General features: G+C 30.2%; 4 protein-coding genes across 5 annotated transcripts; 2 read left to right on the top strand and 2 right to left on the bottom strand.

Annotated features, from left to right (window-relative positions):
* Positions 1 to 6,916: 6,916 nt before the first annotated feature.
* LOC124914241 (oligopeptide transporter 3-like) lies at positions 6,917 to 9,816 on the top strand. The gene is made up of 6 exons (XM_047454749.1): positions 6,917 to 7,426; positions 7,507 to 7,604; positions 7,770 to 8,339; positions 8,425 to 8,680; positions 8,756 to 8,938; positions 9,013 to 9,816. Exons 1-6 carry the CDS (start codon positions 6,938 to 6,940, stop codon positions 9,628 to 9,630), a joined length of 2,214 nt encoding a protein of 737 aa, XP_047310705.1. The 5' UTR covers positions 6,917 to 6,937; the 3' UTR covers positions 9,631 to 9,816.
* Positions 9,817 to 9,946: 130 nt separating this feature from the next.
* Positions 9,947 to 11,865, bottom strand: LOC124914242 (SNF1-related protein kinase regulatory subunit beta-2-like). The gene is made up of 4 exons (XM_047454750.1): positions 11,191 to 11,865; positions 10,852 to 11,015; positions 10,609 to 10,771; positions 9,947 to 10,511 (listed from the first exon to the last, which is right to left on the bottom strand). The coding sequence occupies exons 1-4, from the start codon at positions 11,374 to 11,376 to the stop codon at positions 10,185 to 10,187; spliced, it is 840 nt and encodes a 279-aa protein (XP_047310706.1). The 5' UTR covers positions 11,377 to 11,865; the 3' UTR covers positions 9,947 to 10,184.
* Positions 11,866 to 13,569: 1,704 nt separating this feature from the next.
* Positions 13,570 to 14,440, top strand: LOC124914677 (acyl carrier protein). 2 transcript variants are annotated; one of them, XM_047455267.1, is made up of 3 exons: positions 13,570 to 13,664; positions 13,776 to 13,997; positions 14,080 to 14,440. In XM_047455267.1, exons 2-3 carry the CDS (start codon positions 13,803 to 13,805, stop codon positions 14,269 to 14,271), a joined length of 387 nt encoding a protein of 128 aa, XP_047311223.1. In that variant the 5' UTR covers positions 13,570 to 13,664; positions 13,776 to 13,802; the 3' UTR covers positions 14,272 to 14,440. The 2 variants fall into 2 exon arrangements, with proteins under 2 accessions (XP_047311223.1, XP_047311224.1); XM_047455268.1 differs by having other exon boundaries at positions 13,589 to 13,664; positions 13,781 to 13,997.
* LOC124914676 lies at positions 14,395 to 15,317 on the bottom strand. Its single transcript, XM_047455266.1, has 2 exons — positions 14,987 to 15,317; positions 14,395 to 14,886 (listed from the first exon to the last, which is right to left on the bottom strand). Exons 1-2 carry the CDS (start codon positions 15,249 to 15,251, stop codon positions 14,552 to 14,554), a joined length of 600 nt encoding a protein of 199 aa, XP_047311222.1. The 5' UTR covers positions 15,252 to 15,317; the 3' UTR covers positions 14,395 to 14,551.
* Positions 15,318 to 15,909: the final 592 nt, after the last annotated feature.

Below are 15,909 nucleotides of genomic sequence, written 5' to 3' on the forward strand. Positions count from 1 at the left end.
TTTCCCACCTCTTGCACAGAGTTCATCGCGAACATTCTCAAGACAACAGCTTACAACGGAGACTCTCACCGTATTTGACTCTTCATTGAACTTTTGGTCTCTCACTTCTAATCATTAGTGTTTCAAAATTCTCATCATTTTTAATACTAATTTCAACATTATTGTGTCATTTTTAAAATTTAATTAAAAATATAGTTTTATATTAATTTCAAAAATAATAATTCATTTGTAATAGTTAATTTTACAACCTTACCTATTAAAAATATAATATTGAAGAAACAAAATACGGTGGACTTAAGTAATTCTTTAATTTTAAATTTTACAAAAAAAATATTATAATGAATTATATCAGTTATTAATTATAATTAAAAATATCAGTCAATTATTTTAATCATTCTTCCCGGCCCAATTTTTTTTATTCACCCAAATCATTTTTGAAAAATATAAATCATAATAAAATGAAGGTTTTATAAATTTCGATATTATTGTTTATAATCCTCATTAATATTATTATTATTGGTACTTACTGTATGTTTATTTATTTATTTATTTTCAATAAAATAAAATAAAATTGGGCATGAGAATTACTTGATGCATATATGTTTTTCAAGGAATTACTAGATATTCTTCCCATATATTATATATACATACATATTTCTGATACCTTGGCTTTGGACGCCATAGTTGCTAGTTCAGAAAAACTCGAGCTAGTGGAAGAGAGAGATAGAAAGAAAGACGACAATAATTAAGTTACCACGGTTAAGAAATTTTAGCCGTTTAGTAAATAGTAAGATCATGTATATATTAAACTGGGCTTAGTAAATTAAATTGGTGTTATCTTAATAAATTTGAGATTTTTTTTTGTCAAATTTATAAGGCATTAAAAAAATATTTATCATATAAAAGTAAATTTGAGACTTTAGCAACTTAGTTATTAAATATCATATTTTTCTCAATTATTTTTATTTGAACAGTTCTTTTAAATATTTATATCATTAAAACAATAAAATTATATTAGATATATATAACACTTTTATACAGTAACTGTCTCATAAGAAATAAAAAATATTTTTCTTTCTCTTGTATTTTTTTAAAATTTATTTTTTATTTCTTGTCAAATGAAATAGATATTGTATGAAGATACTGTATATATCATTACTCTTAAACTTATAAATAAGAGAAAAAAAATTTATTCAACAAATTACAGATGGTTTTTCAACATTTATTTGTTAGAATATCATATATCTTTTTTGATAGCAACAAAAAGAAATGGATCTCCAATTTTATTTTATTTTTGATTCTGAGTTGGAGTATGTTAGGTGTTAAATTTTGTTTTATCTAATTAAATTGATTAAATTTATTTATGGATAATGTACTTAATCCGCATAAATTAATAACAATTATTGAAATTAATTGACTACCTAAAAAAAATACGAGGCTGTTTGGAATTTTATACAAAATCATTTTATCAGACTTTATTATTTTTTAATAATTTAGTTATATTTATTAATTAAAATATATACTTTACTTTTATAAAATTTTAAAAAATATATTATAATAATTTAATTTATTAAATAATTTATATTTCGATAAAATAATATTATTTATTAAAAAAAACTAAACGTGCTTTTTTATTATTTAAATAATCTAGAAGTCATTATTGATTCATCTAATTAAACATATAAATTAATTTAAATAAGAAAATTATTGAGTTATTTTATTTATGTTTATTAATTTGATAAAATGTGTTATATGTACAAAATAGTAACAGTAATATTTTATTTTTTTTTGAAGTCAGCTTGAAGTATTTCAATGATAAACAGTAATAGTCATTTTTTATTATAAGTATCTTTTTTTATAATATATGTTTAAATTTTAGCTTAATAATATTTGTTATAAAATAAAAATATATAAATGAAAAAAGTTCAATTATATGAATATATGAATTAATAATTTTAACTTAATTATTTTATTTCAAATCTCTTAATAAGATTAAAAATTATAATATTTTATTTTGAAATCTCTTGACATATATAATTGATTCTAAATTATTATTATTACCTACTTAATTAAGTATATATTTAATAATAAAAAATTTATTTATAGTAAAATATATTATAAACAGAATTTTATATAAATTAAAAAAAAAAATTATTAAACTAAAATTCAAATTTTAAAATAATTTTGCTATACTAAAAGTTAACTTTTTGTTAATCTTAATTTATTTATTTTTTTGTAATAAATTGAAAATTAATAATAAAGTTCTTACTTTATTGCAACTTTACTTTAAACTAAAGGCATTCCTAATTATCATTTATCTAATGATATTGAGTGCATTTAACTTCTTGGATTCTCCACCTATCTAGTTTGATCCCAATATAATTAGACATTTAGAGTGTTAATTTGAGTAATCAAGAATTAATAATAGTACTTGTTTAATTAATTTAATGATGTTAATAATTAAATTAGTCAACTATATTTAGTTTCATCTTGTAACACCAATATGTTTGAGAGAATAGTTTTAATTTATTAATAAACATTATTTATCCAAATAGTTATATTAATATATATATATATATATATATATATATATATATATAATGTTATATTTATGTGTATTATTTTTTTTAACCTTAATTACTTCAATTCTTTAATTTCAAATCTTTTTTTTTATTAAATTGAATGTCATTTTTATTTTGATAATTTAAGTTTAATCATAAATAATTTATTAATTAATTTCACTTTATTTCATTAATAATATAATTAAACTTATTAACAAAATATTAAAATATTTTAGATTTATTATATATATTTTTTATTATTAAAAAATAATCTAAAGTTTAATTTATTTATTTTAAATATTAATAATTTACTTAAATAAATAATAATAATAATAATAATAAATTAATTGATCCATATAGAAATGAAACAATGATATATAGAAGTGAGAATGTTTTAATTTGTATTAATATTCAATTTTAAATGCTTTCAATAATATAAATTTATGATTTCATTATTTTAATAAAAAATATAATTAAAATGTTTTAGGATACTTTTGAGTTTTAAAAATAAATTGTTTGATAAGAAATGAATTATTTAGATGTAATAAAAATATTTTAAATTTAATAAATGTAATAAAAATATTTTAGTTGATAGATTAAGTAATTTAATAGTTAAAATATATTAATGTGACAAAAAAATTGTTCAATATTTTTTTAAAATAATCTCAAAACAATTATCAAGCATATTATTTAATTTATCAAAAAAGTAATACTAAATACATTATATTTTTTTATTAAATATTAATATTTTAAAACATTTTTTTTTATCCAAAAGTATATTTTTCAACATTCATGAATGAGTTTATTTAAATGAATTTATATTTAATTAAAAGTTTAAAACAACATCATGTATTAAATATTTTTACCTAATTATCAAATTATTTAATTTATTAATTAAAATATTAAAAAGCTATAATATCCACGCTGAACTATGACTTCCCAATTTCTAGTTCAAATAAGCATAAAAACAAGATTTTTATAATTTAATTTATTTAAAATTAAATAACTTAATAATAAAAAATATAATATAATATAAAGGTGACATAAATGAAAAATAAAGAATTTTAAAAAAATAGAAAAAAAATCAAAAAGAGAATACACAAATTTAAACAAAACAAAGAATGAATAAAGAAAATCTAATAGAAAAACACTAATACTTAAACTTTTCAATGGTGGCATTAGTATTTCGAGGGAAAAAATTGCTTTTTTAGTTAATATTAATTGTTTTTATTTCAATTATATTTATTCAACTTAACTAAATCTATTTTATATAGAGAAATTTGAGCAAATGACCCTAAAAATAGGGTGAAATAAGGAAAGTGAGGGTGAATAATTTAAATAGCGTGTTAGAAAAATCCTTCCAGATTTCAACCTTAGATTGATCGAAATGTGGGAAAGAGGGGTCCTCTCACCTTTGCTCACTTCCGTTTTAGAAGTAAGATTGGATTTTAGGCCAAAAAGACGGGCTTTTCATGGAAGGTGCGCTGGTGGCCCTCTTTTTTTTAATGACAATTGTACTCTTGCGTAACGCAACTCCAGTTACGTGACGCAACCGGATTTTTGTTTTTTAAATTTTTTTTTTCGTCTCGCGACCAACTGGAGTTGCGTGACGCAATTAGAGCATTTTCGCCCAAAAATTTTCATAATTAAAATTTTTTGAAAAATAAAAAATTACGTCACGCAACCTGAGGATGCGTGACGCAATAGGGACATTTTCGTTAGAAAAAAAAGGATCACTAACGCTATTTAATTTATTCACTGTCACCAAACGCAATTCACCATGTATTTAGGGTCATTTGCTCAAATTCCCCTTTTATATGTCCATATAAATTGGGAAAAATATCAATTTTACACACTAAGTTGTAAAAATGTGTCAAATTTACTCATTAAGTATCAAAATTCTATTTATATATATACTAACTTGTCAAAAAGTGTCAAATTTATTTAAAATAACGGAAAATTAAACGGAGTTAAAAAAATTTGCCGCATGTAATATCCACCTATTTTTTATTTGTTTTTAATTTATATTACTTTAATTCTTTTTCCATTCAAACAAAACCTTCAATTTTTTTCTCTCTTGACCCTCAATTCTTCATTTTCTTCTAACGGTTCCTCTTCATATCTTCATCTCTAATATGAGTAATTTATTTTTTCTGAAATCTCTATAATATTCATGAACACCATTTATATAGCTCTGATAGTCTATTCTTGTTTAAGTTTATAGCTGAAACTAAAATTGATCTAATAAAGCATTGATTACTGCAATGAAGATTAAATTATGAAATAATGAACTAATCATCTATAAAGATCTTTTTTTTCTCAACTTTTTCTAGAAAATTAAAGAACCAGCTATGTCGACGTCAGATAATAATATTGTGACAGAAGAACAACCAGGTGGCAGAAAAACTATGACGGCGGTGAAGTTGGCGGAACAGCCAAAGAAGTGTTCGAGATGCGATTCTATGAACACGAAATTCTGTTAATACAACCACTACAGCCTCGCGTAACCGAGGCATCTCTACAAGACTTGTAGAAGGTACTGGACAAAAGGTGGGGCTCTCCGTAGTGTATCGATCGGCGGTGACTGTCGGAAAAACAGGAAAATGAGATCCTGATCTAGGCTTTTAAACGGAGCTAATTCTAAAGATTTCGGCGGTTCTTCATCAGATATGATTAATGGTGGGTTAAAATTTTTCCATGGTATTAATGGATCCCACCTACTATGGATTTTAGCCTTTTATTTCATAATAATTACTTATATTAAAGATGAAAAGATGAAGATGAACAGCTAAAAGAAAATGAAGAGTTGAGAATAAAGAGAGAAAAAATGGATAGGAAAAAAATTGAATGTTTTTGTTTAAATGAAAAAAAAAATAAAGTAATGTAAATTAAAACAAATAAAAAATAGGTGAATATTATATGTGGCAAAAATTTTAACTCCGTTTAAGTTTTCCGTTATTTTAAATAAATTTGACACTTTATAACAAGTTAGTATATATAAATAGAATTTTGATACTTAATGAGTAAATTTGACACCTTCTTACAAATTGGTGTGTAAAATTGACATTTTTTCCATATAAATTATTGAACACTGTCGCAAAGTTGGGACCAGTGCGCTTTTCGACAAGTGGCAACACAAAAAATTCAAGGCCATGCAGTCAATACAGACTACTCAACTCTTTACAATATTCTTATTTGAATAGTAATTAATTTATAAGTAAATTTATATGTTTAATATGTTTATATAGCTTTAACTTATATCTTTTTGATTTGTTATATATCATCTTGCTTATTTAATTTGGTTTATACATACTAACTTATTCACTAAAATTAGTATAACAATTTATCTCAAATTTATTTTCGTTTATAAGTGGAATCAAACTCTCCATATATGTCATAATTATATCATTCATTACATAGTTCTCTGTCATCTGCTATGCTTTTGTCTACCTCTCAATTGAAAATAAATAATGATGTACATTTAATGCAAAGTTTGCTTTGACAAAAATAAAAATTAAAAAAATTAACCACTCAATCATCTATTTTATAAATAATATAATTATTTTGGTGAAACGATATTAAAAATATTAAATATATAATAAGAAAACATTTGTAAAAAAATATAACATATTTTTATTAATAATATGATCAATGTGATTATCAAATAATTGATAAAAAGATACTAAATACAAATTATTTAAATAATTAAAATTAATCCACAGTTGTAATTAATTGAGTTGACCTGAGAAAGTATCTTTATTTTTTATTGGGGCAGAATATTGGTGCAGCAAACTAGTGCAGAAGAATTCAAGACATGATAAAATGTGCAATGTTTATTACTTTCTAAACCAATATTTTTTTTAAAATATTATATATGTTTATGAATTATTTAATTTGAATATTAAGATGATATAATATTTTATTAATAATATTTGTAGTTTAAAATTAACTCCAAGTGAGTTTTCCATATTTTGTTTATTTCTTTGGGTAAAATTTTAAATTCCTAAGTGAATTGACTACTGTTCAGATAAGCTGTAATTTTCTAATAGAGCTAATAAAAAAAACAAAAAACAATGCAGTTCATTATAAATAACTAATTTAATTTAATTCAAATCAAATAACCAGAAACTTAACTAGGCTTAATACATATTTAGTAATAAAAATGAGTTAAAACATGTTTTGAAAAGTTTTAATTTATTTGAGTGATAGTGCTTCACAGCAATGACATAATGAATAGAATAATAAATAACCTGTGATCGATCAGTATGAGGAAGTGTATTTTTTTGTCTTTATTTATTTAATGATACTCTATTCTGTTTCAGTTGCTTACAAATAATCTCCAGAAACACACACAACTGAGAACACCCATATGTGAAATGGCCTTTAGAAATGATTCCGGCAGCGACGGCGATGAACTCAACGGAGAAGGGACCTGTTCAGTAGAGGAGGTCCGTCTGGTGGTGCCGGAAACCGATGACCCATCTCTACCAGTCATGACTTTCCGGGCATGGATTCTAGGCCTTCTCTCATGCATAATTTTGATTATCCTAAACACATTCTTTATATACCGAACTCAACCTCTCTCCATTTCGGCCATCCTCATGCAAATCACCGTCCTTCCGATCGGGAAGTTTATGGCGGCGACACTTCCCACGCGGCAGTTCACGGTGATGGGTCGAAGCTTCTGCCTGAATCCAGGGCCGTTCAATATAAAGGAACATGTCATCATTACGGTTATGGCGAATTGCGGCGTGTCTATGGGTGGCGGCGATGCTTATTCCATTGGAGCTATTACTGTTATGAAAGCTTATTACAAACAGAACCTTGGTTTTCTTTGTGGACTTGTTATTGTCTTGACAACTAATGTAAGTTTCTTTCTCTTTAACTAAAAAATGTTATCTTTTTAATCTTCATTTTCAACTTATGAACTTGGTTTCTTGATTAGATGGTGGGTTATGGATGGGCTGGGATGTTGAGGAGGTACCTGGTTGATCCAGTTGAAATGTGGTGGCCTTCAAATCTTGCTCAGGTTTCTTTGTTTAGGTAATTTACTTCAATTTCTACACCAACCACTTGCCAGTTGCATCAGATACTCCATTAACTTAAATTTACCATTGAGATTTGGGAATCATATTCTGAATGAAATTTTACCCTGATTCCAGAACATCAATATCTTGAATTTATTCTTTGTTTGCCATGCCATGGCAGGGCACTTCACGAAAAGAAGACAAAAGCAAAAGGATTGACAAGAATGGAGTTCTTCCTCATCTTCATGGCAGCTAGCTTTGCTTATTACGCTTTACCCGGATACCTTTTCCCCATTTTGACTTTCTTCTCGTGGGTATGTTGGGTTTGGCCTCGTAGCATCACTGCTCAACAAATTGGATCGGGTTACCATGGGCTCGGCGTTGGTGCCTTCACTCTAGATTGGGCTGGAATTTCGGCTTACCATGGAAGTCCCTTGGTAACGCCTTTCTCCTCAATCTTCAATGTTGGGATCGGCTTCGTCATGTTTGTTTACATTGTCGTCCCCGTCTGTTACTGGAAATTCAACACATTTGACGCTAGAAGATTCCCCATCTTTTCAAACCAACTCTTCACAACCAGTGGCCATAAGTACGACACCACCAAGATCTTGACGCCCAAATTTGAACTTAACGTCCCTGCATACGAGGGATATGGGAAGCTTTATCTCAGCCCTCTTTTCGCACTTTCAATTGGATCCGGCTTCGCTAGATTTGCAGCAACACTTAGTCATGTCGCTCTATTTAACGGCAGGTACATATTGCATTAGAAATATAATGGGTTAGTGTCTGTTTTTGTTCTTTTCTTGTTTGACGAAGTTGGGTTTGTTAAATTGCAGCGATATCTGGAAGCAGAGCAAGTCTGCGATGAAGAACGTCCAAATGGACGTCCACTCGAAACTAATGCAGAATTACAAACAAGTGCCATCATGGTGGTTCATCATCTTGTTAGCAGGGAGTATTGTTCTCTCAATTATAATGTCTTTTATATGGAAAGAAGTTGTGCAGCTTCCATGGTGGGGAATGCTCCTTGCATTCGTCTTGTCATTTGTCATCACTCTTCCAGTTGGAGTCATTCAAGCTACCACTAATCAGGTTAAACCAGTTCATCTTCTTCTTGAAACTGAAATGTTCATGACGATTGATTGACGAAGATTATTTCTTGTACAGCAACCCGGATTTGACATCATAGCCCAATTCATAATCGGTTATATACTGCCTGGGAAACCCATAGCCAATCTGCTTTTCAAGATATACGGGCGAATTAGCACCATTCATGCTCTCTCTTTCTTAGCCGATCTCAAGCTCGGCATCTACATGAAAATCCCACCTCGCTGCATGTACACAGCCCAGGTTTGAATCTATTTAGGTTTATAGTGATCTTCCAGATGATGTTTCCTTAAGAAAAATGTGTTATTTTTTGGCAGCTGGTGGGAACATTGGTTTCAGGCACGGTCAACCTCGCGGTGTCTTGGTGGATGTTAGGAAACATTGAGAATCTATGTGATATCGAAACCCTTCACCCAGAAAGCCCATGGACATGCCCTAAGTTCAGAGTCACATTCGATGCATCGGTTATATGGGGTTTGATTGGACCGGGGAGGCTTTTTGGAGCAGGCGGGTTATACAGGAACATGGTATGGTTGTTCCTTGTTGGAGCTGTATTGCCGGTTCCAGTTTGGGTACTGAGCAAGGTTTACCCAGAAAAGAAGTGGATTCGGTTGATAAACATCCCTGTTATATTGTACGGTTTTGCTGGAATGCCTCCAGCAACTCCGACCAATATAGCAAGCTGGATCGTGACAGGAACAATATTTAACTATTTCGTGTTCAAATTTAGGAAAGGGTGGTGGCAGAAGTATAACTATGTATTGTCGGCAGCTCTTGATGCTGGTACAGCGTTTATGGGTGTGCTGATATTCTTTCTACTGCAGAATGAAGGGCGGAACTTGAAATGGTGGGGATCGGAGCTTGACCATTGTCCTTTGGCGAAATGCCCGACTGCTCCTGGAATTTCGGTTCCAGGCTGCCCTGTTTTCAAATAGCTAGCATGATTTCCGTTTAGGGCTAATAAAGCATGATCAGGGTGAATTCTATTTAGGATTTGATGTCAATACATTTTTACTAATAATTGCCATCAATCTAGACAAAATTGATTTTACTACTGTAAATGCTTCTTTTCCAGTTGCTTTTCATCACTGAGAATACAGACCAGGTTTATGTTTGTTTTTTACATTGAGATTTTACTCCTATTATTTGATTTCCAAACAACAATAATCAAATAATGGACTCGATAATTCAGTATATGTGCTGAGAAATCGTGCAAGGCTCGGAATCTAGTATGGTAAAACACCCATATGAAAAGAAAAAGCTGAAGGAATTCATTATAAGTTACATAGTACATAATAATACTGGTGGCCTCCACAACAACCAAGCAATGATACTCTTTTGTCTAGATTATGAAGTTCGTATTCATGGCTTTTTCTTTCTCAATAACAACAGATTCAGCAAGAAACTTGTCACATGATGATGGTTTTGAGATACAAACAAGAGAAAAAAAAACAGGAAAAAACAGTTATTCATCTGTCCTTGTTTTCGTTTACCTCTGAATGGATTTGTAGAGGACAACGGTGACGTACTTGGCCAGAAACCGGTTGGTTGAACCGAGGGCTACAACAGGAGAGCCACTCTTACCTTTTTGCATGTAGAGATGGTTAAGAACGACGTGTTGGGGTCTTGAAAATGGAGGTGGAATCTCAAAATTGGAAGCAGGAGCATTGAGCAAAGTCATTTGTAGATGTGGAGGAACAGATGGCGGTTCCTTTGCAAAATCCTCTGAACCAAGGTTTAGATTGGAGTAACTCGATTCTGGGGATAGAGGAGGTTCGAAGCCAGAAATGCTTTCCACATCTTCCGGTATATAATCCTGAAAGCAAAGCCCGAGTTTATCATCAAATTTTGTATTCTTTATCTTCTTCTTCTACATATATATACTGTTATAGAAGAAGAGATGAATATTAGACCTTCAAATCAAGGATATTGTAAGCAAGTCCATTCTCATCTTGTCCCCATGGCATATCAGGAGAGTACCTCCTTTGCCCATCAACAACGAATCGATAGTGGTAAACACCCGAAGGAAGCACTCTCATAATAGTGAAATCCTTCCCGGATTTGTGCAAAAGCTTCCTGATCATACATATCATAGAATTGAAACCAAAGAAATTGAAATATAGATAGCCCAGATGAAGTGTTTTGACCACCTATACCTTGTCTTCCAATTATCCCAAGATCCTTCTAGAGCAACTTCTTTACCATCGTAGCTCCATGTAATCATTGTGGGAATCCCTTGCACATCATCCGAATCTGAACTTGACCATGGATGTGTTTGTATGTGTGCCTCATCAGGTCTTTCAAGGGGAACAACAGGAACCTGTCAAACAGATCAGATCATGCTCAAATTTTCCATAATGAGCAATGGGTAGATTCCAACTAGTGCAAAGTTTGACTAATCAGTTCCACTAAAATTGCAGTTTCTGGAAAAAAGAACACCTTTACAGAGATCCATAAGTAAATTAATTAGGAGAATGACAGTAAGTGAAATAGACCTGAGGAGTGAACATAAGTGGAGAGTGGGCAGCCCTAGGGCTTGGAGGAGGGGACTGACCCATCAGTTCTCCTCCATCAGATTGTTGTTGTTGCGGACCTTCTTCTTGAGCAACCATGTCATCCTCCCTCGACGGACTGTCACCACCACCACTACCTCCATCTTCTCTTCCATTCGCATTCCCCATTGGGTTTTCTTTCTGTAGACAGCCGTAAAACAAAAAACTCCAGAAAAGAAAGAAGTAAATAAAAAGAAGACGACTTTAGAATCTGGATGCAAGATTCCTCAAAAACCCAATTCCCATCAAATACCCAAATCAATTTAATGAACCCAGAAAGTGAGTCATGAGCACCGGATGCAGGAGAATTGTTGGGAAAATTCCCAGGATAATGACGAAGAGGCGAATCTAGAGAGATGTGAAATGTAGTTGGGTAAAGGAGTTGTACTAGTATATGATGAAGAAGAAGAGGTTAGTTGATTTGGTATTGATCTTGATGAAGTTTTGATTCCTCTGTAGGTTGTGTTTGGCGACATAAGTCATAAATTTGTGTGCTCCGACGAGCACGGAAGATGCTAAAATTGAGAAAGGGGCCCAATCAGTGCGTGGGGTTTTAATGGAGGTTAGACTTTAGAGAGATGGAGAGGAGAGAGGAGAGAGGAGAGAGGAGAGAGACAGAGAGATTCGAGAGGAGAGAGACAGGAGAGAGATATCTCTGCCTCATGTTTGATGATCATAGAGATATTGGGACTTGAGCCTCATTACGGGGTGGGCTTTTTCTCGTTACAGCCCAAATGCTTTGACAAAAACTCATCATTTTCACTTTTTTTTTTTTTACTTCTTTTACTCTCTATCTCCCTATTAATAATAATACATCATCATGATCATGTTTCAGTCAAAAGAATATAATTCATTCTATTCCATTTCTTTAGTTTAATCTAACCAACTAATCATTTTTCTTTCCTATTTTACCTTTTTACTTACTTTATAATCATAATTTACATCTATTTCCATATCAAATCTACTTGGGGGCATTAAGATTCCGTTACCTAAACAAAACAAAAATATCACTTTATATTCTGTTTTAAATTTTGTTACTTTCAATTTTCATTCAAGTTATTTTTTTTTATCTTTCCAGGGAAGACGAAGAACTGATACACTAACTGGCCGAACTCATCAAAATCATATTAGGATTTTTTTTTTTTTAAGAAGATTTTAACACATACTTCATACAAGATTGATAAAAAGATATTAAAATTTTGAGATAATTAGAAACTAATATTGTATCACGCTTATATCATAATTATTTTTAGAAATAGTTAAAATAAAAAGTAAAAATAATTTTACATTCATTTGGTAAAAAAAGATGCAATTGAATTAAATGAAAAATTTTGAAACAAAAAAGTGAATGATAACTTTTTAAATAAAATTTTAGATCAAATAAAAAAAATATCAATTTTTTTATAGTTTTTTTTTTAAATATCAACTTCTTTTGAAAAGAGAAAAAAGTTTTCCAAGAAAAAACAATAAAACAATAAAAACAACATATTTTTTTAAATACCAATAAGATCAAAAATTTTCATCCCATACAAGCTCTTCTTTTTCGAATTGAGGCGAATGCATATCTTTTTAAATTTTTTTTTTTTTTATAGTTTATAATTTTTTTTTCTTATTTGATTATAAGTTCAGCAAGTTTTATAGTTTGAATAAGAATTTATTTTTATAAAGTTTTTTTTTAGAATATTCTAAATGGTGAAATATTAATTAAAAATAATATATATATATATTTATAAATATAAAACATCCACCATTTAGAATAAATAAATTATAGGTAAAGAAATTTACTAGGAAGGTACAAATAAAATATATAAATGTAATTATCAATATAACTAATAAAAATTCATCACCATAGTAAATAAAGATTAATAAGCTTTTTTTCTCATATTTTCTGGCATAGACAAGTAAATCGGACAATTTAGAACACTAATTGCAATTTAGAACACTAATTGCATAGAGATTATTTTTTTATCTCTATTTCAAGTTTATGTTGTAAATTTTTTTTAAAACTGTAATAAAATGGTTTAAGACTTATTTTTTCTGTAAAAAAAATGGTTACATTTGGACTAGCATGCCTAAAATAAACTTGAAGACTAGTTAAGTAGTCAATATATTATTGGGTTTTAATTTAAAAAATTTATACATCATTTTATTTTTTAATTTCAACTATCTAATCATTTAATTAATCAATTAAAAAATATTTTTTTATTTAATATATATTATAAATAAGTTTAATTTATTTTGAAATTAATTAAAATAATTAAACAAAACAAGGCCTTAAGTTTATCTAATTGGGCCGACCCATTGGATCTTCTACACTCCACATAAATATTTAGAGGCGGCGACAAATCGGACGCTGGACGCCACCGCTTTCTCTCTCTCTCTCTCTCTCTCCTTTGCTAACCTCATCAAGCTCTGAGGTTATTACAGCATTTCATAATATATTTTAGATACCAATTTGTTCTTCTATACTTCTTTTGAGAATTTATGGAAACTTGGATATTTCTTTGCTTTGATTGATTATGTGTTAGGGTAGACGAAGTGAAACTTGGATTGAAATGCTGAACATCAGAAATTCAATTCTGAAACACGCGAGGATTAGGGCGACCGCATTCGTGAACGCGGGAAATGGTAACATACTCAGCAAGTTCGCACAGCATTTTAGCACAATTGATAATGATGCCGCACAGAATCAGATAATGGATCGAGTCACTGGCCTAGTAAAAGATTTTAGCGCAATCGATGCGTCTAAGGTGAATATCTGTTTCAGCTAATTCACAGACTCACAGTTAGGTGTTGTTTCTTGTTTAATTCGTTTGGGTTCCCTTTAAACAGGTGACTGAAACTGCTGATTTCCAAAAGGACTTGTCTCTTGACAGCTTGGATAGAGTAGAACTTGTTATGGCTTTTGAGCAAGAATTCTCTATTGAGATCCCTGATGATGAGGCTGATAAACTTACCTGCTGTGCTGATGTTGCTAAATACATAAGTTCTAAAACAGACCAGAAGAACAAGAAAGAAGGCTGATTAATTAGGTTTCCAATTCCCTCTTTTTTTAAAGTTTTGTTGTGGTGGTGGGTTTTCAATGGATCTTGATTTTGTGAGAATATTTCAATTCAGACCCAATATTAATACATGATTCTTGGAAAATCTTCCAGATGGTACATCTATTTATATACAATCTCTCTTTCACAAACACACACAGACACAAGCATGAATTGATTACATAGTAATTAAGTGTTCTCAGCTCAACATGTTTTGCGACCGGAAGCGCCACACAGATGAACACTTTAATGGCTTTTTACATCTACAAACTAGTGTTGTTGGTGCATTCCTCGTGTGAATGGTTTGGTGCCAAAACTAATTTCTTGGCAGTGTAAGAACGGATGCCGCCATTACCATCTGATGAAGCAGACTTCTCCAATTCAGAATGCTTTCCCGTGAATGAACGGTGGTGGTGACATATTGAGTTCTTTGGCACTTTTGTCACCTTCACACAACACCTCTTATCCAAATCTGGAATTGAGTGAAGGTGGGAAGGAAGATCGATCAAGAACTCTCCATACTTGTCTGTAGACCCTTCAACCCAGTTCGATTTGCTTGCTTTCTTATTAGTTCGACACGATACAACTACTGAAGCACCTGCCAGATTTGAGATTAGAAACAAATATATTTATTTAGTTTATATATATATATATGAAACAATGATTGTTTGATTTCAGTTTGAAGATCAGACAGGAACCTGAAATGGGTTGAGCCTGATCCTGAGCTTTCTCATCCGAACAAGGGGAACATAGAACAGAACCGTAAATCATGACAGTAGAAAGCTTCTCTTCTCCATAACCAGCCATTCGTGCCAAATCATCTCTGCTAGAAAGCTCTACCAGAGGATTTATCTCAAGTCCGGCGACCACCTTTGGGTGAACTCCAAACAGTAGAAGAGATAAGAAGATGAAGATCGCCATGGATGAACTGTTGCATTGGCCGAGTAAAGGTATGATCTCCATCTCTTAATGAATTCCTTTGTTTGTCTGTGATCTGTTCTTTAGCTTAGACGTTGTGTTAAAGCAAGAGGAATGAACAGACAATGAAAACCTACCTTCTAGTTTTATAATGTCAAAGGTATATATCATGCTCATGCATGGTTGAGTGCCCTTTTCATATACTGTTTGTTTTAAATGACGTAATAGTCCCTCCCTTTAAGCTTAACATTTTTTACTATCTTCAAATCATTAGAAAAATGAGTACTACACGTATATCATTACCCAAAATAATTAATTACCATAATTCAATTTTACTTTATCATTTCATACTTAAAATATATTTTGTCTGGGAATTTTAGTTCAACAGTTGAAGATTTTATAATAATTTCATAACATTGAATGGTACATAAGAAAAAGAAGAAAGGTGTTAAAAAGATAAATTTAGTTGAACTGTCAAAACAGTATAAATTAATGTAGCATCCGATAATGTTTAATACCTTGCACATTTTTTTTTTCTTTTCGAATTATCGACTTTTTGGTCTTGTAGGTCGAATATTTATGCTGGGTCACTCTGGTGGGGTTAATTCCTTGCACTCGTTTGTATATATATTATAAATTAGTTAGATTTTAACTTACAAAAATATGGGTTTGTGTGACGTTTTAAATGCTAAATGTGCATGAT

Source organism: Impatiens glandulifera, chromosome 9, assembly GCF_907164915.1.
Source record: "Impatiens glandulifera chromosome 9, dImpGla2.1, whole genome shotgun sequence".
Lineage (NCBI taxonomy): Eukaryota > Viridiplantae > Streptophyta > Magnoliopsida > Ericales > Balsaminaceae > Impatiens > Impatiens glandulifera.

What these genes read in the sequence shown, in the direction of transcription:
- LOC124914241 (XM_047454749.1), top strand. Translation starts at nt 6,938, where the DNA reads ATGGCCTTTAGAAATGATTCCGGCAGCGACGGCGATGAACTCAACGGA. An exon ending in GTCGCTCTATTTAACGGCAG is followed by an intron (nt 8,340 to 8,424) that starts GTACATATTGCA and finishes GTTAAATTGCAG; the next exon opens with CGATATCTGGAAGCAGAGCA. An exon ending in TTCAAGCTACCACTAATCAG is followed by an intron (nt 8,681 to 8,755) that starts GTTAAACCAGTT and finishes TTTCTTGTACAG; the next exon opens with CAACCCGGATTTGACATCAT.
- LOC124914242 (XM_047454750.1), bottom strand. Translation starts at nt 11,376, where the DNA reads ATGGGGAATGCGAATGGAAGAGAAGATGGAGGTAGTGGTGGTGGTGAC. An exon ending in CACTTATGTTCACTCCTCAG is followed by an intron (nt 11,016 to 11,190) that starts GTCTATTTCACT and finishes TCTGTTTGACAG; the next exon opens with GTTCCTGTTGTTCCCCTTGA. An exon ending in TGGGATAATTGGAAGACAAG is followed by an intron (nt 10,772 to 10,851) that starts GTATAGGTGGTC and finishes ATGTATGATCAG; the next exon opens with GAAGCTTTTGCACAAATCCG.
- LOC124914677 (XM_047455267.1), top strand. Translation starts at nt 13,803, where the DNA reads ATGCTGAACATCAGAAATTCAATTCTGAAACACGCGAGGATTAGGGCG. An exon ending in GCGCAATCGATGCGTCTAAG is followed by an intron (nt 13,998 to 14,079) that starts GTGAATATCTGT and finishes CCCTTTAAACAG; the next exon opens with GTGACTGAAACTGCTGATTT.
- LOC124914676 (XM_047455266.1), bottom strand. Translation starts at nt 15,251, where the DNA reads ATGGAGATCATACCTTTACTCGGCCAATGCAACAGTTCATCCATGGCG. An exon ending in TCAGGCTCAACCCATTTCAG is followed by an intron (nt 14,887 to 14,986) that starts GTTCCTGTCTGA and finishes CAAATCTGGCAG; the next exon opens with GTGCTTCAGTAGTTGTATCG.